The 17,568-nt window shown below is 42.6% G+C and overlaps 2 protein-coding genes across 2 annotated transcripts in view; both read right to left on the reverse strand.

Annotated features, from left to right (window-relative positions):
• Positions 1 to 427: 427 nt before the first annotated feature.
• rassf10a (Ras association domain family member 10a) lies at positions 428 to 2,869 on the reverse strand. Its single transcript, XM_012867646.3, has one exon. It carries the CDS (start codon positions 2,360 to 2,362, stop codon positions 917 to 919), a length of 1,446 nt encoding a protein of 481 aa, XP_012723100.2. The 5' UTR covers positions 2,363 to 2,869; the 3' UTR covers positions 428 to 916.
• Positions 2,870 to 6,662: 3,793 nt separating this feature from the next.
• The window catches only part of tead1a (TEA domain family member 1a), a 64,014-nt gene continuing 53,108 nt past the window's right edge, over positions 6,663 to 17,568 (reverse strand). The window contains exons 10-12 of the mRNA XM_012867639.3: positions 14,213 to 14,353; positions 13,480 to 13,632; positions 6,663 to 12,510 (exon numbers count right to left, since the gene is read on the reverse strand). Coding sequence (XP_012723093.1) covers positions 12,397 to 12,510; positions 13,480 to 13,632; positions 14,213 to 14,353 — 408 coding nt within the window. The 3' untranslated portion in view covers positions 6,663 to 12,396. The remainder of the gene's footprint in view (positions 12,511 to 13,479; positions 13,633 to 14,212; positions 14,354 to 17,568) is intronic.

Genomic DNA, 17,568 nt, shown 5'->3' on the forward strand with positions numbered 1-17,568 from the left:
GCAGATAGTCCCACTTATTGGGTAATTTTCTCATATTTTAGAGTGTTACTCTATGAAAGCAGGAGGACAGAAAGGTATAGCACAACTCTGGTGATCAAAACGCTTTATTTTGACAGTAATTAGAATAACTTTGCTTTTCTGCCTTTAAATGACATAGTTTAGCTCATGTGAACACACTAAGAGAAGCTCCTACTGGCCATATTTTTAACTTAGAGGAATCAGATCCGTTCTGTTTAGAGGGAAACGTAAACGTCCGTCTTTTTATCCCAATAAGTGAAGTTTATATGTCTGTTTTTCTAAAATGTTGACCACTCAGAATATGAATCTACACATGGTAATTATTTTTATGGTTTCGTAAATGCAGGGAAGGATTCTACTTTTTCAAATATTTTTTTTTCCCCCACATCTCTACCTGACATGGTACACCTGCGTGAATAAACAGTAACAGATTTTGACCCTTGCATAGAAGCTGCTGTTCATTTCCATTATACGCCTACTTAGAGAGCTCCGACTCCACAGTCAGCCCGGGTGTTTTTGCTACTTGAACAAGTTATCAGACGGGCCGTGAAACTGTGATCAGGTTTATCTCGGCAAACTGCTCCAGCCCTGTGGATCATAAACTGCATGTTCTCCAGGCTACTTCTTCTCATGAAAGATGCTCTTTTGACTCCCCCGGTGGAGGTCAGAGATCAGCTTACCGAGCAGCACGCGTCTTACCGAGCTTCTACTGCACATGCTGTCCTGTCTAAGCTTATTGTGCCGTGACTGTATAGAGATTATTGCTGTGGAATAGCAGCGCCTCACGCGGAGGTGCGTTTTAGATTTCAGGAAGCCAACCCGGATTTTTCTGTCTGCCCCTGAGCTTGTGGCATTAAACTGCATAAAGAAGCCTAAGAGGCTCCGACACGAAGCCGGCCTACACCAGTGATTCACACACAGGAGGGTTGTCAGAGTCCTGGCTGTGCATGGAGCTCAGGCCCGTGTCCGAGTCCTCGTCGTTGATGCTGCAGGCTTTGGACAGACCTCTGGCCTGCTCTACCCAGCCACTGCTCTGTTCTGCTGACCCCTGATCAGCTTCCACGCTGCTTTCAGCCACCTCTTCCTCCTTTCCGGCATCAGTCAGTTGTGCGTTCCCCTGCTCCAGCTCCATGGTTTCAACTTTGGCGAGCAGGTCCAACAGTTCGCTCTCTTTGGTCTCCCAGAGGGCCAGACTCAGGTCCAAGTCCCCTCTGATGGCGTCCAGGTCCGTCTTGAGTCTCAGGCCTATGTACAGGCTGGTGTCCAGCTGGGTTTTTATCCTCTCCTCCTCCAGCAGGAGCTCGTTCTCTGACAGGCTCTCCACATCTGGCTCCGCGGCCTCACAGAGGCTCACCTCGTCCGCGGTGCTGTCGGTGTCCTGCGTCGCCTCCGCCTCCCCGTCCTCCCGCCGCCGCCGCCGCCGCCTCATCCAGCGCCGGTTCAGCTCCTCCTGGATCTCCCCGGTGATGCTCTCCACCAGCGCCTCCCGCTCCGTCACCTCCTCCTGCAGCCGCACCACCTCCTCGCAGCGGCGCGCGTACTCCTCGAACTGCGCCAGCGCCTCGGCGGCGCAGCGGACCTCCTGGCGCTCCGCTTTGCGCTTCCCGTCCGCAGACGGAGCCGGGGTCTCCGCGGAGGAGTCCACCATGTACGTGTCCTGCACGTAGTTCGCCCCGTGTGTCTTGATGCGGTCGAAGTGCACCTTGGCCTCGTATCGCTCAATCTCCCGGTCCAGGTCCTTGATTCTCTGGACCTGCTGCCGGATGGTGTGATCCTGCGAGATCACCAAGTGGACCAAGGTCTCCATCTTCTCCGCGGAACTTTTCCCCTTTGTAGCCGTCTGTTCCTTCTTTCTGTTCATTTTGTCCAACTTCCTGAAAGCCTTCCGGATGATCCGCCGCTGCTTCTCCTGGGAGATGTTGGCCGCGGCGGCCGCGGCTACCCAGCAGCTCTTGGCGGTGCCCTTGAGCAGGCCGCCCGGGCCGCCGCTCTCCCGGCTCTGGACGACGCGCGCCTCGGCGCTGCGCGGCGCGTTGTTGGGCAGCGTAGCTTCGCTCTTCACCAGGACGAAGCGCACGTTCTCCTGCTCGTCTCCCCAGGCGCTCCACAGCCGCAGGATCTTGGTCTTGTTGGGCAAAATCCTCTCGAAGCCTCTCCACTTCTCGGCCACGCAGTAGGACTGCGGGGAGCCGGACAGCATCGGGGCTGCTGCGCCCTGCTGCAGGTTCTGGTCGTCCAGCAGAACCCGCACGACGTCGGCACAGGTGGTTCGCTTCGTCAGTCCGGAGACCAGCTTCTCCTCTCGGCAGACCCATACCGAGATCTTCCCCTCCTCCGGCTCCATCTCCAAAAAAAAAAAAAAAGTTTCCCACTGAATCCCTGCTGCCACTTAAAAGTAAACCAGAAGTTTTTTGTTGTTGTTTTTAGGCCTTATTCCAGCTGCTGGGTTGCTGTTGCGCTTCCTTCTCTGACTCTTACTCTGACAGCTCCGATCATTCAGGTTTGTTGGTTGTTGTTGTTTTTTAAGGAGAATGAAAAACCTCTGAGTAAAATCACATCGTGGCCCGGTCCTACAGCGGGCTGGCTGCAGGCTGCACGCCGGGTCCCCGGTCCTCTCCCCCGGGCAGACAGCGGTTGCTCCGGAGAGGAGAGAGGAGGAGAACAGCGTCCTTGCGTCGGGACAGGCAGCTCTGATGTGCGGGACAGCAGCAGAAAGAGGAGGCTGCTGGAGCTGCCGGGACACGCCTCCCCTCCACCCTCCCTGCCCACCGATCATCCCACGCTGAGAAACCTGCTCCCAGATTATCAGAGGCGCTGTTGGCTGGTTCCAAACTCATCACACGAATACTTGAGTTTTATTTATTCATTTCGATCCATTTTTTGGCGTTTTAATGTTTGCTAATGCTTCACAACCTCATCCATTTAATGACCACTGTTTGGGATGCATTTTATTGAAGCTATTAGAATTGTTGCAAAAAAATATGTAATTTCTTGAGTAACTCAATTTAGTCTCATGCATAGAAATGTAATTTATGTTAAGTGTTTGTTTTTTTGTTGTTAACTCACGATTATTGATTGCATATAATGAAAACCCATTACGTTAGTGTCTAAGAAAATTTGAAAATTAGATAATAAAAGAAAACTATTATCAATCAATCAATCAAAGTTTATTTATATAGCACTTTTCATCAGTCCATATGCTGCACAAAGTGCTTTACAAGCTAAAGTACAAACAAAAAGATGCTGAGACAAAATACATAAAACACAAACATGTATTGGAAAATAAGAGGATAAAAAGAGATACAAACTAAAAAAGTGCATAACAGCACAATTCAAAAAAATTTAAGAGCTATATAGAAACAAAGACCACAAAAAAAAGTTATCCACAGTTGAACTGCTAGGAGTGAAAGGCCCGTGTGGACAGATGTGTTTTTAGCTGTGATTTAAAGACTCCTAGCTCAGTGATGGCTCGTAGCTCTGGGGGTAAAACGGCAAAAGAACGATTATTATGGCGACGCCATTACTGGAAACACTGCTAACACGACGGTTGTTCAGCAGACCGTCAATACGAACCCTTCTCAAGGAGGGCAAGCCCCAAATCATCATGACGCTGGCTGCTTAATGCCGACATGTCAATAGAAAGTTTAGTGGAAGGAGAAACTGTAATGGGAAACGGTGCACAGCTTTGAAAGGATTGTGAAGCAACGTCGAATAAAGTCTTTCGATGAGATTCGTGAGGAGAAGCAGGAGTGGAAGCCTCGAGGGTCAGCACAGAGATGTTTGCAGGGCATGGGCTTCAGCTGTCACATTCCTTGTGTTAAGCCATTCGTGAACCAAAAACCGTGTCAGGATCATCTCATCTGGGCTTCAATGGGCCAAAGCACTTGAAAACACATGAAGTGTAGATTACCAATAGTTTCATTGAAGACATCAGTTGGATGTGTTTGAAGCAGAAATAATAGCCAGCAAAAAATAAATAAATACAAATTTTTCAGCTGCCATAATATTTCTTTAAAAAAATATTAATTTGACTAATTTAAAGGTTGATGAGGAATTGTTCTGATCCAATGCCAGAGTGTACAGGTTTGAACATTATATTTATTATATTAATCTTTAATTATTTTGGTCAGAATCTTTGTTAAAGTATGAGAAAATGAACAAACTTAGCTGACTGCTCCACATCCTAACTGGAGATGCGCCTTTAGTTTTTAGTTGACTGGAAATTGGCTTCTGTGAAAATATCTTCACGTGGTGTTTTATTATTTTGCAGGCCTTTTTTCAGATCTGAATCTAAAGCTTGACTGAGGTAAACTAAAATTATTCATGATGTCCAATTTTACAATTTATCTTAACAATATCTTGCATTTATCCATTTCAGGCATTTACCTTGTTTGGCTTAATCTGTCGAAACCTTCAAAAGAATCTCTTCAAGTTGTTCCCACAGGTAGATTTGTTAATATTAATATATGTTTGCCAGTAACAGAAGATTTGGGGTGTATTTTATCTCTTTAGTAGATGTTTGACAGTATGAAGTATTTTAAATGAATCCAACCTGATGAATCTGGATTTAAAGCAACAACAAAAAAAATGGGATTGACATTAAAACCTCCACTCTGCAGCACGCACTGTTATTACACAGCTTCATCTTTCTAAGCTCATCTCTGAATGTTTATCAGCTCAGCAGGATCGACTGTGGAGCAGAAGGAAATCCATCTTTTACTCCCTGCGGAGTCTTCACATAATATCTGGAACTGTAATCTGCTGTTTTAAGGGCAGAATATGCTCCGCGTTAAGCGATCTGACTGCTGTCTGGTGCGCTTAGTGTCTCTAACGCCACAGCATTAATGTTTGTGTTCAGCAACCTCTGCCCAGGCCGGGTCTGTTGGTAAATGAAGTGCTCAGAGGACCACCTGGGAACGCGAACACGCATGCAGAGGACGCATCCACACATCGGACACAAACAGACTGCATTTACCCAGAGAAGCGTGTGTGTTGCAGGCATGCATTGCAAACACTAGATTTGGATTAAGAGGATTGTCTGTGCTGCGTCTGGGATATGAGAGAGAGAGAGAGAGAGAGAGAGTACACAGAGCATTTTTTTTCCCCTGAGTTTGATCTCATTTCCTGTGAGGTCACCCTGCATCTGACCTGTGCATCTATTATTAGCCGTCAGGTTTGGAGCCTGCAATGTCAACAGAATAAATGAGACCACGAAAGCACACTTCCTGTACAGATTGTTGAAGTCTGGTGGGTAGAAAATCTCTCGAAGGTGTCTTACTTTTTTTTATGTTTTGTTCTAAGCGCTTGATTAAAATGTTATAATTACAAATATATTTGCCTGGATAAAATGTTATTGTCATAGTGAGGTGTTGCAAAATAAGGCTGCAAGAAGCTGCTGCTTTACTTCCCATCTCATGGGCAACAAATTGTGACACTTTATTTCTTAGACTACAGCGCCCTCTGCTGTCCACAGAGGACGTTGCATGTATTAAGGAACAAATTAACTCCCTTCATCCATCCAATGCCTCCACTTGTCTGACATTAGGTTGCAGTGGAAACAGGTTCAGGATCCAGAAAGCCTTCTCCCCAACGGCACGCTCTGGTTCATTATCAGGGGGACACCATTGTGTTCCCTGGCCAGAGCGGCTATAGTCTCTAAGTGAGCTCTGGTTCTCCACTGCGGTCTGCTGGTGGGATCAAGATCAGGGGAACCTACTCTGCAGATTTGTTTTGATTCAGAGCAGCAGTGGCTTTTCTCTGCACTCCCATAATCCTCCCCAACCCCCGAATATCTAGGATCTGTATCTAGGATCTCATTGTTTCTGTCAGGTTCTATGACTCGTGACAATGGGAACTTAGGTGGGCGGGAAAATTGGGAGCTTTGGCTTGTTGCTCAGCCCACACTTCCCAGTCAGTCTGACCAAGAATCCAAAGATGCTTAAACTTCTCCCCTGGAGACAGACCCCCGACCTGAAAGGGAGCGAACCACCTTGAATCCGGTTGATAACGATGGGCTCAGATTTACAGGAATTGACTCTTATCCTGGTTCCACAAACTCAAGATGCAGCGTGTCAGACTTAAAGGTTTCAGGGTCCTTGAACTCTATTCTCAGACGTCAACCATTCGAAATGCCGTTTCACATTTCGGTTTAATCTAGTAGTGGAAAAGTGTTAGCGCTGAGCCTGAAATGTGGTGAGACTTCCACAAATTTCAATAAAGGGAAGCAACATAGGAAAGAATGGGTTAGGTGAACTATGGGATGCACTCAGTTTTTAATTCCCACCTCTTCTGAATTGCCTTCAACTTAAAGAACTGACAAACGTTGAATCTGATTAATGGGTTTTCACCTTGAACTCAGATTTAAAGGATTATATAATCTGGCAAAGGCCAGGGTGTTTCTGTCTTGATATGCAAAACCCAAAAATAAAAAGAGGGAGTCATTCCTTTCTAACGAGACTTCCCCAGACATCTGTCCCATTGATATTGTTAATTGTTAAGCCCCGTAAAGGTCCCGTTGTGCTGCATCTTTTCAAATAAACGTGTCATTACTTCAGACAGCACAGTTCAAATAACGATGTGAATTTAGAAAGTAGTAAAAATGAATGAACACAAATCGGAAGAAGCAGGGAGTGAAAGAAACAAAGTCACAGTTTAGAACTGACAATTTATTTAAACTGAATAGCATATGCGTACAAAGTCTCTACAAAGCTAGAAAATATCTAACATACTTTTAGCCATATGAGGGGGATAAAAGTTACAAAGCAAAGATCAGACCCTGTGCAATACCAATACACACACATATTACTAGTATCTGCGGCTTTTTTTTCTTCTTCTTCTTCTTCTAAATGTTCTCTCTTCTTCACAAAATAGGATAAACATCAGAATATCAAAGATATACACAACATCTGTAATAAAGGTTATTGTCACTTTCATACAAAGCACCTTCTGGAAACCCGCGGTGAACGGACAGACGCGCTGCGCGTGCACCGGAGCGGAAAGTTTCAAGGCCGTTTCGGAGCTGATTTACAAACAGGATCTCTGTGCCAAACGTGGTTCAGGAGAGGAAATAAATGCCCCGCTTACACACATACACACACACACACGCACGCACACACACACGAGACGACATTAAGCACACAAGCGACCGTGACTGAGAGACTTCCACTCCACTGAAACCTTCAGGCACGGGGGGGAAACACACTGAGTTGGCCTTTAGTGCCATTACGACGAGTGGAGATTTAACAGCGAACAGCAGAGCGACGGCTAACAGGCCTCTTGTAATAAGTCACAGTTTAGAGAGGCTGTTTTTCTGCTGTTCTAACTGAGTCTGCCAGCTGAGATGTTAAGAGTCCAGACTGATTTTGTTTGAAATAAGCAGCTTCTACCCTTCTCGGACTCCCATGACATCACTAGACTGCTGTAGGCCTACTCTGTGCCACATAACGAGCGTCTTTGGTAAGCAGGTGGTAGACGCTGTCCAAACAGCATCAGCGGCTTCGAGGCCGCCCGCTAGATTAACACCCGCGTGTCGCGCGTTGTTACCGGAACAGAAAGACTCTTTTTTAGCCTGTCTGCAAACACATTACTGCAGCGTGGGACAAACCTCGGCGAGGGTCGAAAACCTCAGAGGTCTTAAGGTTAGCGGAGACGGATTTCAAACGGAAGGTCACAGCCCCTCATCTTCTGGACAGCTCTAAGCATCGCAGCTGGAATCGACCACGCGAGTCCAGCGAAGGTTTCTAACCATTTCTGTTTGTTTTTAACCATACAGATTTAAATATTTAAACTCTTCTGGGCCTCATTCTTTTCACATTGCATCTATTGTCATTTTCAGATTTTGGTAGTTCAGCGTCTGATTGGCGGAAAACTCTTCCAGCTGTTAAAATAAAAACAAAAATTGGCACAATTGCAACAAGTCTGGGAGGAATTTTCAACACTGGCAAACCCCCGAAGCAGCCTGAGCTGGAGCTATCCAGGCACTGCAGGAACCTTTACTGCTTTCTGGGGGTGTAACCACATTTATAATATTAATCATCTTGATTAAGATTCCAATTATATCGATGCAAAATGAAAATATCAATCCATGTCGATATATACTTCTTTTATTTTAAAATTCACAAGGTATAGGAAGATAGTTAACCGATGATCTATTATTATTATTATTATTATTTTAAAATTAGAAGAACGCCATTTTTTATATAAATGCCTGATACCTGTGAGTACTTAGAAACATAATGATCAAATCATTTTTGGGCTCTGTTAGTTGATATCAATGTAAATAATACTGTTAGATGGGCAGATGATATCGCATCATATCGCTCGCAGACTTGTGAACTGAATTTAATCGTAATTGTATCGTAACAGACATTGTGATATCGGCGAATATTGTATTGTCGTCCAAACAAATTGATATAACTTCGTATTGTGATAGAGCTGGTGATTTAAACACCTACTGCTTTCATGGCTCATTCCTTATCAGATGAATTTATTTTCCTACTAGCCAATACGCCCCTGAAAACAGTTGGAGCCTGTTCCTTTAGAATAAGCGATAAATTAATTAATTAAACGTGTTAAAGGTCCTTTTGAGTCGAGCAACCTTGATTGCTGCCTTGCAGGGAGTGTGTATTTCCAAACGGTTTCTTCCCATTAATTGGATTTCACTGAATGCTTGGGTTTATTTTATTTATCTTTTATTATGCGAGATCTTCATGTTTTCATTTGAACAGCTCTCAGATGACACAGTTTGATTTCTTCTAATCCAAGTTAAATCTCCTGCCTGCTTTAGTAAAACCGGTAATGAGTATCTTTTTTCAGAGAAGTGGAAAGGTTGCTGTTGTAGTTTAGCCTTAATGCCAATCTAAGATGCCTTGGACTATAGGTATGGGTTGGTTTCCAGTATAAAAGTAGACCAAATCGTTAAATTGTCCCTTCACGATGTTCTTATGCCAGAGGATGAGCAGTGACCAGGTTTCTCCAGCCGCTCGGAGTATAAAAACGAGCGTTGCAGCCCCTCCCCCACTTGTTGCTGCACAATGCTGGTCTGCTAGCTGAAAGAAGTCTCCTACACGTTCTACACGCCTACAAAGAAAACAAAGTTGGCAGTTTTTTTAATATATTTTAGGCTGTAATAAATAAGGACAGTAACGGCCTGGACACTTAAATTAAACTTATTGCCGTCTTTTGCTAAACCGTAAGAGCTTTGAGAGCCATCTCCATCTCCTGATATTTTATTTCCCTCTTTTCAGCGTCCGACTCTAACTACAGGAGCACCGCTTTGGACGGATGTTTCCATAGGCCCTGCGCAATCTGCCATCTTCAACCTTACAGTGGGGCAGGCTTTAGGTCAAATTGTTGTAATAATCAATCACATCCCCGGTAAAATGCAGGTCTTTTGTGATTCAATGAACAGGACCATGATAACTCATCTTTAAACTTTATCTAAATGCAATGTGGAATTTAACTCACACAGTTAAACTGAAAATAAAAATCTAAATAAAAAGAGAAAAGTGAAATAAACTGGCTGTAAAAGTGTGCACTGCATCCTTCAGTGAACACATCATAATTCAGTTTCAGCATCCAGTCTGCTCTACGCCACACCTGCCTTCAGTTATCTGAAGTACAAACATTTGCTGCCACTTTAGCTAAAGGATAGAAATGTCAGAAAATCCCAAAGCCATTGCTTGGAGCGGTTATAAATTATTGAAATGATCTTATTGTACAAAGGTATTACTCAAGAGAAGAGCGGAAAACAGTCAGTATAAATTATGCACTATCGCCAAGCGAAACATTATTTGTAATTCAATCAAATGAGGCAAAAGAGCAACGTCACAAGCATTAGGACTGCAGCTCAGAAGCTTTTTAGACCAAAGAAAACCTCCAGGCCCAAACCAAGCCTGATCAAACCAAACCTGAACCTGAGCATCAAAGAAAGAACACATTTATCACCGTGAAAAAATGGTGTTGGCAGCCTAATGATCTGGGATTGCTTCAGATTTAACTGGGCTCTATCCAAACCAGTCAGTTTATGCCATAAAAAAAAAACCTTCGGGGGTCTGCTGGATGAAGGTTGGTTTTGTTTTCCAGCGTCATACTGAGTGCCACCATACATTCGAAACAACAAAAATAACGATTTCATGAGACGAAAACGTAAGTTTTGCTAATAATTGGCCAGAGTTGAGAAATAAATATGAACTTTGCCAGGTGGAGAGGGCAGATATTTCCAAGCCAATAAGAGGGACACTGACGGAGTCCTATGAAAGAAGACTGAATGCTGAAAATGAAGAGAACGTGTTTCTATGCTGTTTTAGTTAAAGGGTGTGCAAACTTATGCAGCGAGGTTATTGCATATTTTCGGAGCTGAACCACAAATGTTGCATTATGTGGAAAATGTTTTAAATGATATCTATTTTTTTTAATACCACCAAACTCGGTATTTAAACAAATGTGTACACGTTTGAGAGCCTCTATGTATCATTTCCACTCCAGCGGCAGTAGGAGCAAGCGTTGCCCTTCGGCTTTGAATAAAATATATCAGTTTAGATTAGAATTTTGATGCAAGTACAGAGAAACCGTGGTGTTTTTTTTTTTTTTTTCCTAAAGGTAATCACGGCGCAGAGGTTCACGTTCGAATTGGTCTTCTGTTTAACTATAGTTCTCCTAAACAGATTTGGTTATTACACCCAGTGTGCAAGCTCGCCTTACACGAAGCACTCACATGTGAAGCACAAAAAACAGACACAAGCAAACACTGCCATTAAATACCAAAAGAATAAGGATATATCCCACGGGCACATATGTGAAATTAAACAGATCTTTCAGGAGGTTCCAGTGCTGACCGTCATAAAAGAAAAAAAAAAGAAAAATACATTAAACATCAGACTTTAGATCACTGGCTACAAAGACACCAGAAAACCAAATGTCCAAACCTACAGTTTATTTACGTCTACGGAGCTTCCTCTAAAACACGGGACCATCAGAAGAGAAATGTCTACTGCCGTCTCCAGCCAAAGGCACTTCACGCTGCTGAGCACAAACACAGACGAGCCGTCGGACGACACCTGCTACAGTATACTCCGTCATCTTCGTCGCCATCAGTGCTTTTTGGTTTCGGATTCATAAAGTACGGAAATGATCGAAGGGAAAGGGTGTGAGCTATAATCCTGACGCAAGGAGGTGCTAAGGCTTCGAGTCAGGGCGGTCCGTCGTAAGATGAGCGGAGAAAGTATCTCAGGTTTTGGCGGTATGGGCATTAAGGCTCCACTTTGCTGGTACAAATACTGAAACGAGGAACACGTCTTGAAATGAGCGTTAAATTATAGCTTATCAGGCAGCTGGACACCACAAACGATGTAGTTGTTAAAAAGAAAAATGATCACAGTGCTTTTTCCAAGCAATCCCTACAGTGTGTTTCAAATGATGGCCTCAGTGTCTTGGATCATGTTTAGAATCATTTGTCTCAGCCTTCACTAGAAATCCACCATTTCTGCGCTGGATTCAGTAAGACCTGCACTAAAATCTAAAGGGCTGGACGAAGAGTCACCTGCTGCACAAAAAGGTACCTGAATTTCGGTTTTTCTCTTTCCCCCGTTATGCTTTTATAAATTTCAGATAGTAATCGGGGGAATTGAAATATAATCTATATGCTACAATCCATAAACAAGATCCCAAAGTTAAATTTTTTTTTGTTTTTGTGTGTGTGTGTGTGTGTGTGTGTGTTTAAGGAAAACATACAAAAAGGTAAAAACTTGATTCTTTTTCTTTGGGACAAACCTCTTGATTTGTGCAAGAGCTCATCTGGCACAACCTGCAGAGTCTATCTGTACACATCCAGATCTATATTCTAATAAACCATAATGCGGAAATGTCCATTCCTCCAACAGGTTATTGATGATACACAGGGTCTGACCTTCGGTATGTCTTGGCTGATAATGCTTTTTTTTGTCCACCAGAGGGCGAAAACAGTTGTTGTTTTTTTTTCCTTCTTCTTCGTCCTCTCGTTTTTTCCCAAAAGCTCATAACATGAATCCCACTCATATTCTCGTGATCAAAGAAAACTCAATTAGTGGGAAAGACGACGGCTGCTCTTCATGTTGGGGAGATCTTGGGAAAAACCAGCCGGGTCGAGTCTTCTCACAAGGTTTCACAGCTACATTGTCACTGCTTTTTGTTGATGGCTAGTCTATAATGTGCCAGTGAAAGTGAAGCCACTTTCATCCTTAACTGATTTTTAGGTATTTTACTTATTTATTTTTTTATTCTTTTGGTGGACTGAAATTTTGGTAGTTTTTAAGGGTTCTATTTCTCTCCCTCCCAATGTCACCGTGAATATTCACCAAGCAAAGGCCATAGATGTGCATTCGTTAATGAGAAGGGGGGGTGTTATTCCTTGACGAGTCGATAAATGTGGTGCTGTGCTCCGTGGTCGTTGTTCGACACCTCGAACACACACGCCATGCACAGCAAGGTCTCCTGAGTGTCTCTGTTGCTCACCACCTGGATGCCAAAACAGATGCCAAAGTTAAAAAAGAAGAAGAAGAAAAATGATATCCATATATTATCCAGTTCCAGTTAGAAGATTGGGGTTGAATATTACCCTATTGGGCTTTTATAGATTCATCTGGACCAGTCTGAAAGTCCTGAAATGTCTACAACATAAACGGAAGAACGACGGACCCAGCTCACAAGCAGTGTCCAGTGCAGCAGTGGAACTGAAACGCAGTGGTGGGCACAGCTGAACCAAACGTTAGCAGCACTGCACGTTTGAGGGTATGGCTATTTTAGTCAATGGTTAATTACTTTAAAATGTAACAATCACACAGCAGTGAAAGCATTTCCCTCTGTGCCCAGCTACAAATCCTGTCGCACTTTTGTTTTTATCATGGTGATGAAGTCGACAATGGCATCGTGGCACGTGTCCACGCCTGGTAATACAATAACGCGTCGGCTGCTGCTACGTCTTGCGAGCATTGGAAGCAGACTTATATTTATCAGAACCTAATATATTGGAGGCTGACCGACTCGCTAACAGTTTCCAAACTTAGCAAGAACGCGAATCTGGTGAACGAAATGTTAGTTCCACGATTAGCTGTTTGCGGATTGGCGGGACTGTGGGCACCACCACTGGGAGGCGCCCGGGACTAGACCTGGCCTGGAAACGCCTTTTGTGAGCCAATATTGGATAAGTGGAAGACAATGGATAGATGGATTGACATTTATTCAAAAATTTTATTAATTTAATTTGTATTAAATTAATAAAAGCGCATAATTAATGTGAGATGCATGGCTGGAATAAGCGTGTGTAAGCTTCTGACTGGAACTGGGTATTTACATATATAAATGACCATTCTTCATAAATAGGCAATGAACATTTTCTTACTAAAATCAAAATGTGTATAAAATCTGAAAAGAAAAATGAAATTAACTTTTTTTTGCTCTCTTAAAGCAGAAAGGTGTTGCCCTCACCAGCAGAATAGTGAAGTTTTCCAGCACGCTGTTCATCATGTATTTCTCAGGCAAATGTTTCAGCTTGTGGATGAAGTTGATCATGTATTCACACATGGGAGAGCGACTGATTCTGTAGACGAATCGTCCATTTTCAAACCTGGCATACTCCGTCTGTTAGGGAGCAGGGAGGGGACAGAGTTAGTTTTTTGTTTTTTTTTCCTCTTTGTTCATTTTATTTCAGCCCCTGTATTTTTAGCAAGTTCCAACCACAAACAAAACGGTTTCACCAGTTAAAGACACCATTTTCATAGAAGGGATTAGGCTCTTTGGGTTTGCATTTTTTTAATGAATACCGCATTAAAAACAAAAGATATGTTTTCCATAACAGAACATGAACTAAAGTAAAAACCTTACATTAGCACTTGAAAGAAATATGTTTCTTGGTTCATCTGAAAACATAATCCCCTAGATGAAGAACATGATGTTTCTATTATTGTTGCCACCTGTAAACATTCATTCCACTATCAAAGTGTAAAATTGTGATCCTTGTGATAAATACGAACAATGTTGACCCATGAGCATAACTACAAGAACCTAGTTTAAATAAGAAGAATTAAATCAAATGACTCGATAACTGTTTTAAAAAAAAAAAAACTCACAAATTTGCCAAAGTTCAATTTCTTGTTTCATTTTGATTGAACTTTGAGGAAAATGCACCAACACTATAAAAACTAACTGCAGTCCCACTCACCTCCACCTTCTCGACCACCTGCTTGCCAAAGGAGCAGACCTTGGTGGAGCAGGTGATGGTCATGTTCTCCGAGCTCTCATACTGGCTGGTGACGCCATAGAAGGCTGCAGAGTCGTCCTGTACGCTGTAATTCAGGTCCGCCTGGAAACACAAACAAGCAGAAAAAGTTAAAATAGTGAGAAGTTCCAGCAATCCAACTTCTAGATAAGTAGAAAGTCCTAGAATATGGTGAAATGGGACATTCAGCACCGCTGCACTGTTAAAAGCAAAGCAACAGTGCCCTCTACTGGTGAACTATGGTACTGGATATCTTTAAACTGAACCTGCTGGTTGCTCTTTATGGGATCATTTAAATTTGACAGTTATAAAAGTTACATTTACATGAATTGATATTGACTTTCATCATTTTTTATGTAAGTTGACAATTAGGCAGACATTTCAAGTTCAGAATAAGTCATAGTTAGCCTTTAGCTGCTTAGTGACAAACAAACAAAGGTTTATTGGACTACCAATGCTGTTACTCCAGTTCCTATTTGATGTTTTGTGGTTACACCATGAAATCAATCCAAGTGTGTTAAAATTTCAGAAAATTTTTATATATAAAAAAAAATGGTTCTGTGGGTTTGATGAGGACAACCTGGGTTTACAATATGCAGACAGGCTGCTCTAATTAGGTTGGTAAAGCGGAACAATGCTGTTTTTAACTTTATAGGCACAAGTGGCCTTTATTTAGCAGTATGATAAAATGAAATGGGGTTAAAAGAGAGGAGGAAGACATGGGGACATGGGCAACGGTCCACAGGCCTGGACTCAAACCAAAGACTGCCACGTCAAGGACTGAGACTTCTAAACGTGACTTAGGGGCTCTACCCCTGTGTCACCACCACGCCCCAATACTGGTGTTTTGTTTTGTTTTCTCTCTGTAAAGATTTTTATAGGTTAGGTTACCGGGAGAAAAAAGGAAAAAAAAAGAAACCTCCAAAACAACCAAACCAAACATCCAAACTCATCACTTGATATAAAAAAAAAAATTCTTGATAATGTGCTGGTGATCAGCTAGTGTTTCCGACATTGTGCCAGTTATGGTTTCCAGATTTGGGTTTGTCATTGTGCAGAAACAAAGAATCTCAAAGTTCTCCCGTGAAGTTTTTCCTCTGAGAACTGAAGAGACCTCTGAATATTTAACGAGGCTTGTCCTGTCATGGTCCCATTTGACCATGCTTTAGTGGGTGGACTCCTGCTTAAGGCATTGAAAACCTAAACGTTTTCTTCAAACCAGTTGTGAAAGCAGTTTTTATTGGCTTTTCCTGTTTTACGTTAAAATAAAAAGGTCTACGTTTATTTTTACTGTAATGTTAATTTATTAGTGAAAGTCCAGCTGCAGGTATCTATGGAAATCTCTAATTCTAAGTTGCGACAAGGTGTTTAGATTTGACTGGAAATTAGACTTTATGAGGCGATACCTTTGCAGAAGCATTCTCTAAACCTCCCAGTTAATTGTGCTGCAGTAAAGTCTGTGTTGTGTGCCTTGTTTTTTTATCATATGATAGGCAGAATTTAGACCTCATCTGGGCATTTTGAATACGTCAGAGGTATCCAAACCTTTTGTCATGTGGACAAAAATTGTCAAGTCAAACTATAGTTGTAATTAAATTTCCAGAAAAAACACAAAATATGAGCATGCAATATTTTAATTAAACAACAAAGTCAGCAGAAATATTTTTAAGACCTACATTTGATATGACTACACTTTTTAAGACCCTGTAGAAACCCCGTAAATTTGTTTTTTGTTTTTGGTCACATAAGCGCCGGTAAAGATGTAAGAATCAAGGCAATATCTTTGCTGCAGTTCTATGCCTGAAGCAGAAAAATGTTTAATCAGAGCAGCGAGAACATGCTGTACCTGGATTACAGGTCGGTAAGGTAAGGGTTTGTCCCTTTTCGTAATGAGTTCTCTAAGGAGCACGGCGCGTCTCCAAGCTGTGAGCAAACACACAAACACCATATGCTACACTGCCAACGCGTACGGCGGCTATCTACAGACACACACTAAGATCAAACTGAGCTCTGTTAAAGCAGCAGATTATCAGAAACATGCTCCATTGTGGTAGATCTGAGAGCTTTTTAATTAAATTCAGAGAGGAGGCTCTCGACATAATGCACAAACTCGCTCTTTGTTTTTGTGCTCCGAGTACAGCTCATCAGTTCTGCTCTTATTGGACACTGAGCCCACTTCACTACTCTGCAGGTTTCTGTCCTTCCATCCATGATTTCTGCTGACTAACAGCTTTCACATCCATGTTCTGAAAAATCCCACCCCTGGACAGGGATTCTCCTATCCTAGCTCACTAACAGTAACCGGGAAGATGGAGACTGCTCTCTGTTGAGTAAAGTAATAATCAGTCTCTAGTGTCTGTTGCTTAGTTTTTACCAAATTGTCTCGACGGATACAATTGAAGAAGGTGGAAGAAATTAATTGAAATGTGTTTACTGGCGTTTTAAGTTACCACCTGTTAATACTAAAGGTCATTCCGCAAAAACAAACAGGGCTGCAGGGTGCAGCCATGAAAATGGTGTTCTCTCGACTAAACAGTCTGATTTCTAAAACGAAAGCGGTTCTCGGTGTGACTGTGTGCGCAAATCAAATGCCTGGTAAGATGTCATTACCAGGCAAAAAACGTGATTTCATGGCCCAATTCAGTGTTTGTTAGAACTTTTACAGTGAATCTTGTTAACACAAACAGACTTTGTTTAAAACGACCCCATTAGTTCGGTTTAGGACACAGGGCAAAAACTTTTTTTTGTTTTTATTTCAAGATGTTACAAATGTCCATAGATAAGATATGTAAATGCATCCATCGCGTGGTTAAAATGATGTACCTATAAAAAACATAATTGCTTGAAAACCATTAACTCCATCCTATAGAGAACGCATGTTAAAGAATTATGCCGTCGTTCAGCGTCTTAAAGTGCAATACCGCTGATGGTCCCTAGGGGCTAGCTGCAATAGACTCCTATTCTCTTTCATGAAATGCTAAATCAATAAATGTTTCCCATGAGCCGCTATGGTTTCAATAGCCAAACTGTCTCCTTATAATTGGTGTGCTGTTGGCTAGCAGCTTTAAACCAGAGGGCTCTGCAGACGCCAGGAGCTACAGATGCCCACCAAGCTGTGAAAAAGGCTGAAAAAACTCAGCTGTAGGCGAGGCTTAGACTGAGCAGAGAGCAGATCACTCACAGCCAATTCAGCATGGGCTTTGTTTTCAGCGTGAGGAATGTCATGTAGCGTGTGTAGTCGGGAAAATGCATATGTCTCAGGCGTACTACCTAAAAGTCGCCGCAACTAGTAAACCTTT

This window comes from Fundulus heteroclitus, chromosome 2 (genome assembly GCF_011125445.2).
Source record: "Fundulus heteroclitus isolate FHET01 chromosome 2, MU-UCD_Fhet_4.1, whole genome shotgun sequence".
NCBI lineage: Eukaryota > Metazoa > Chordata > Actinopteri > Cyprinodontiformes > Fundulidae > Fundulus > Fundulus heteroclitus.

Excerpts from the sequence above, each read along its gene's own strand:
- rassf10a (XM_012867646.3), bottom strand. The coding sequence starts at position 2,362 with ATGGAGCCGGAGGAGGGGAAGATCTCGGTATGGGTCTGCCGAGAGGAG.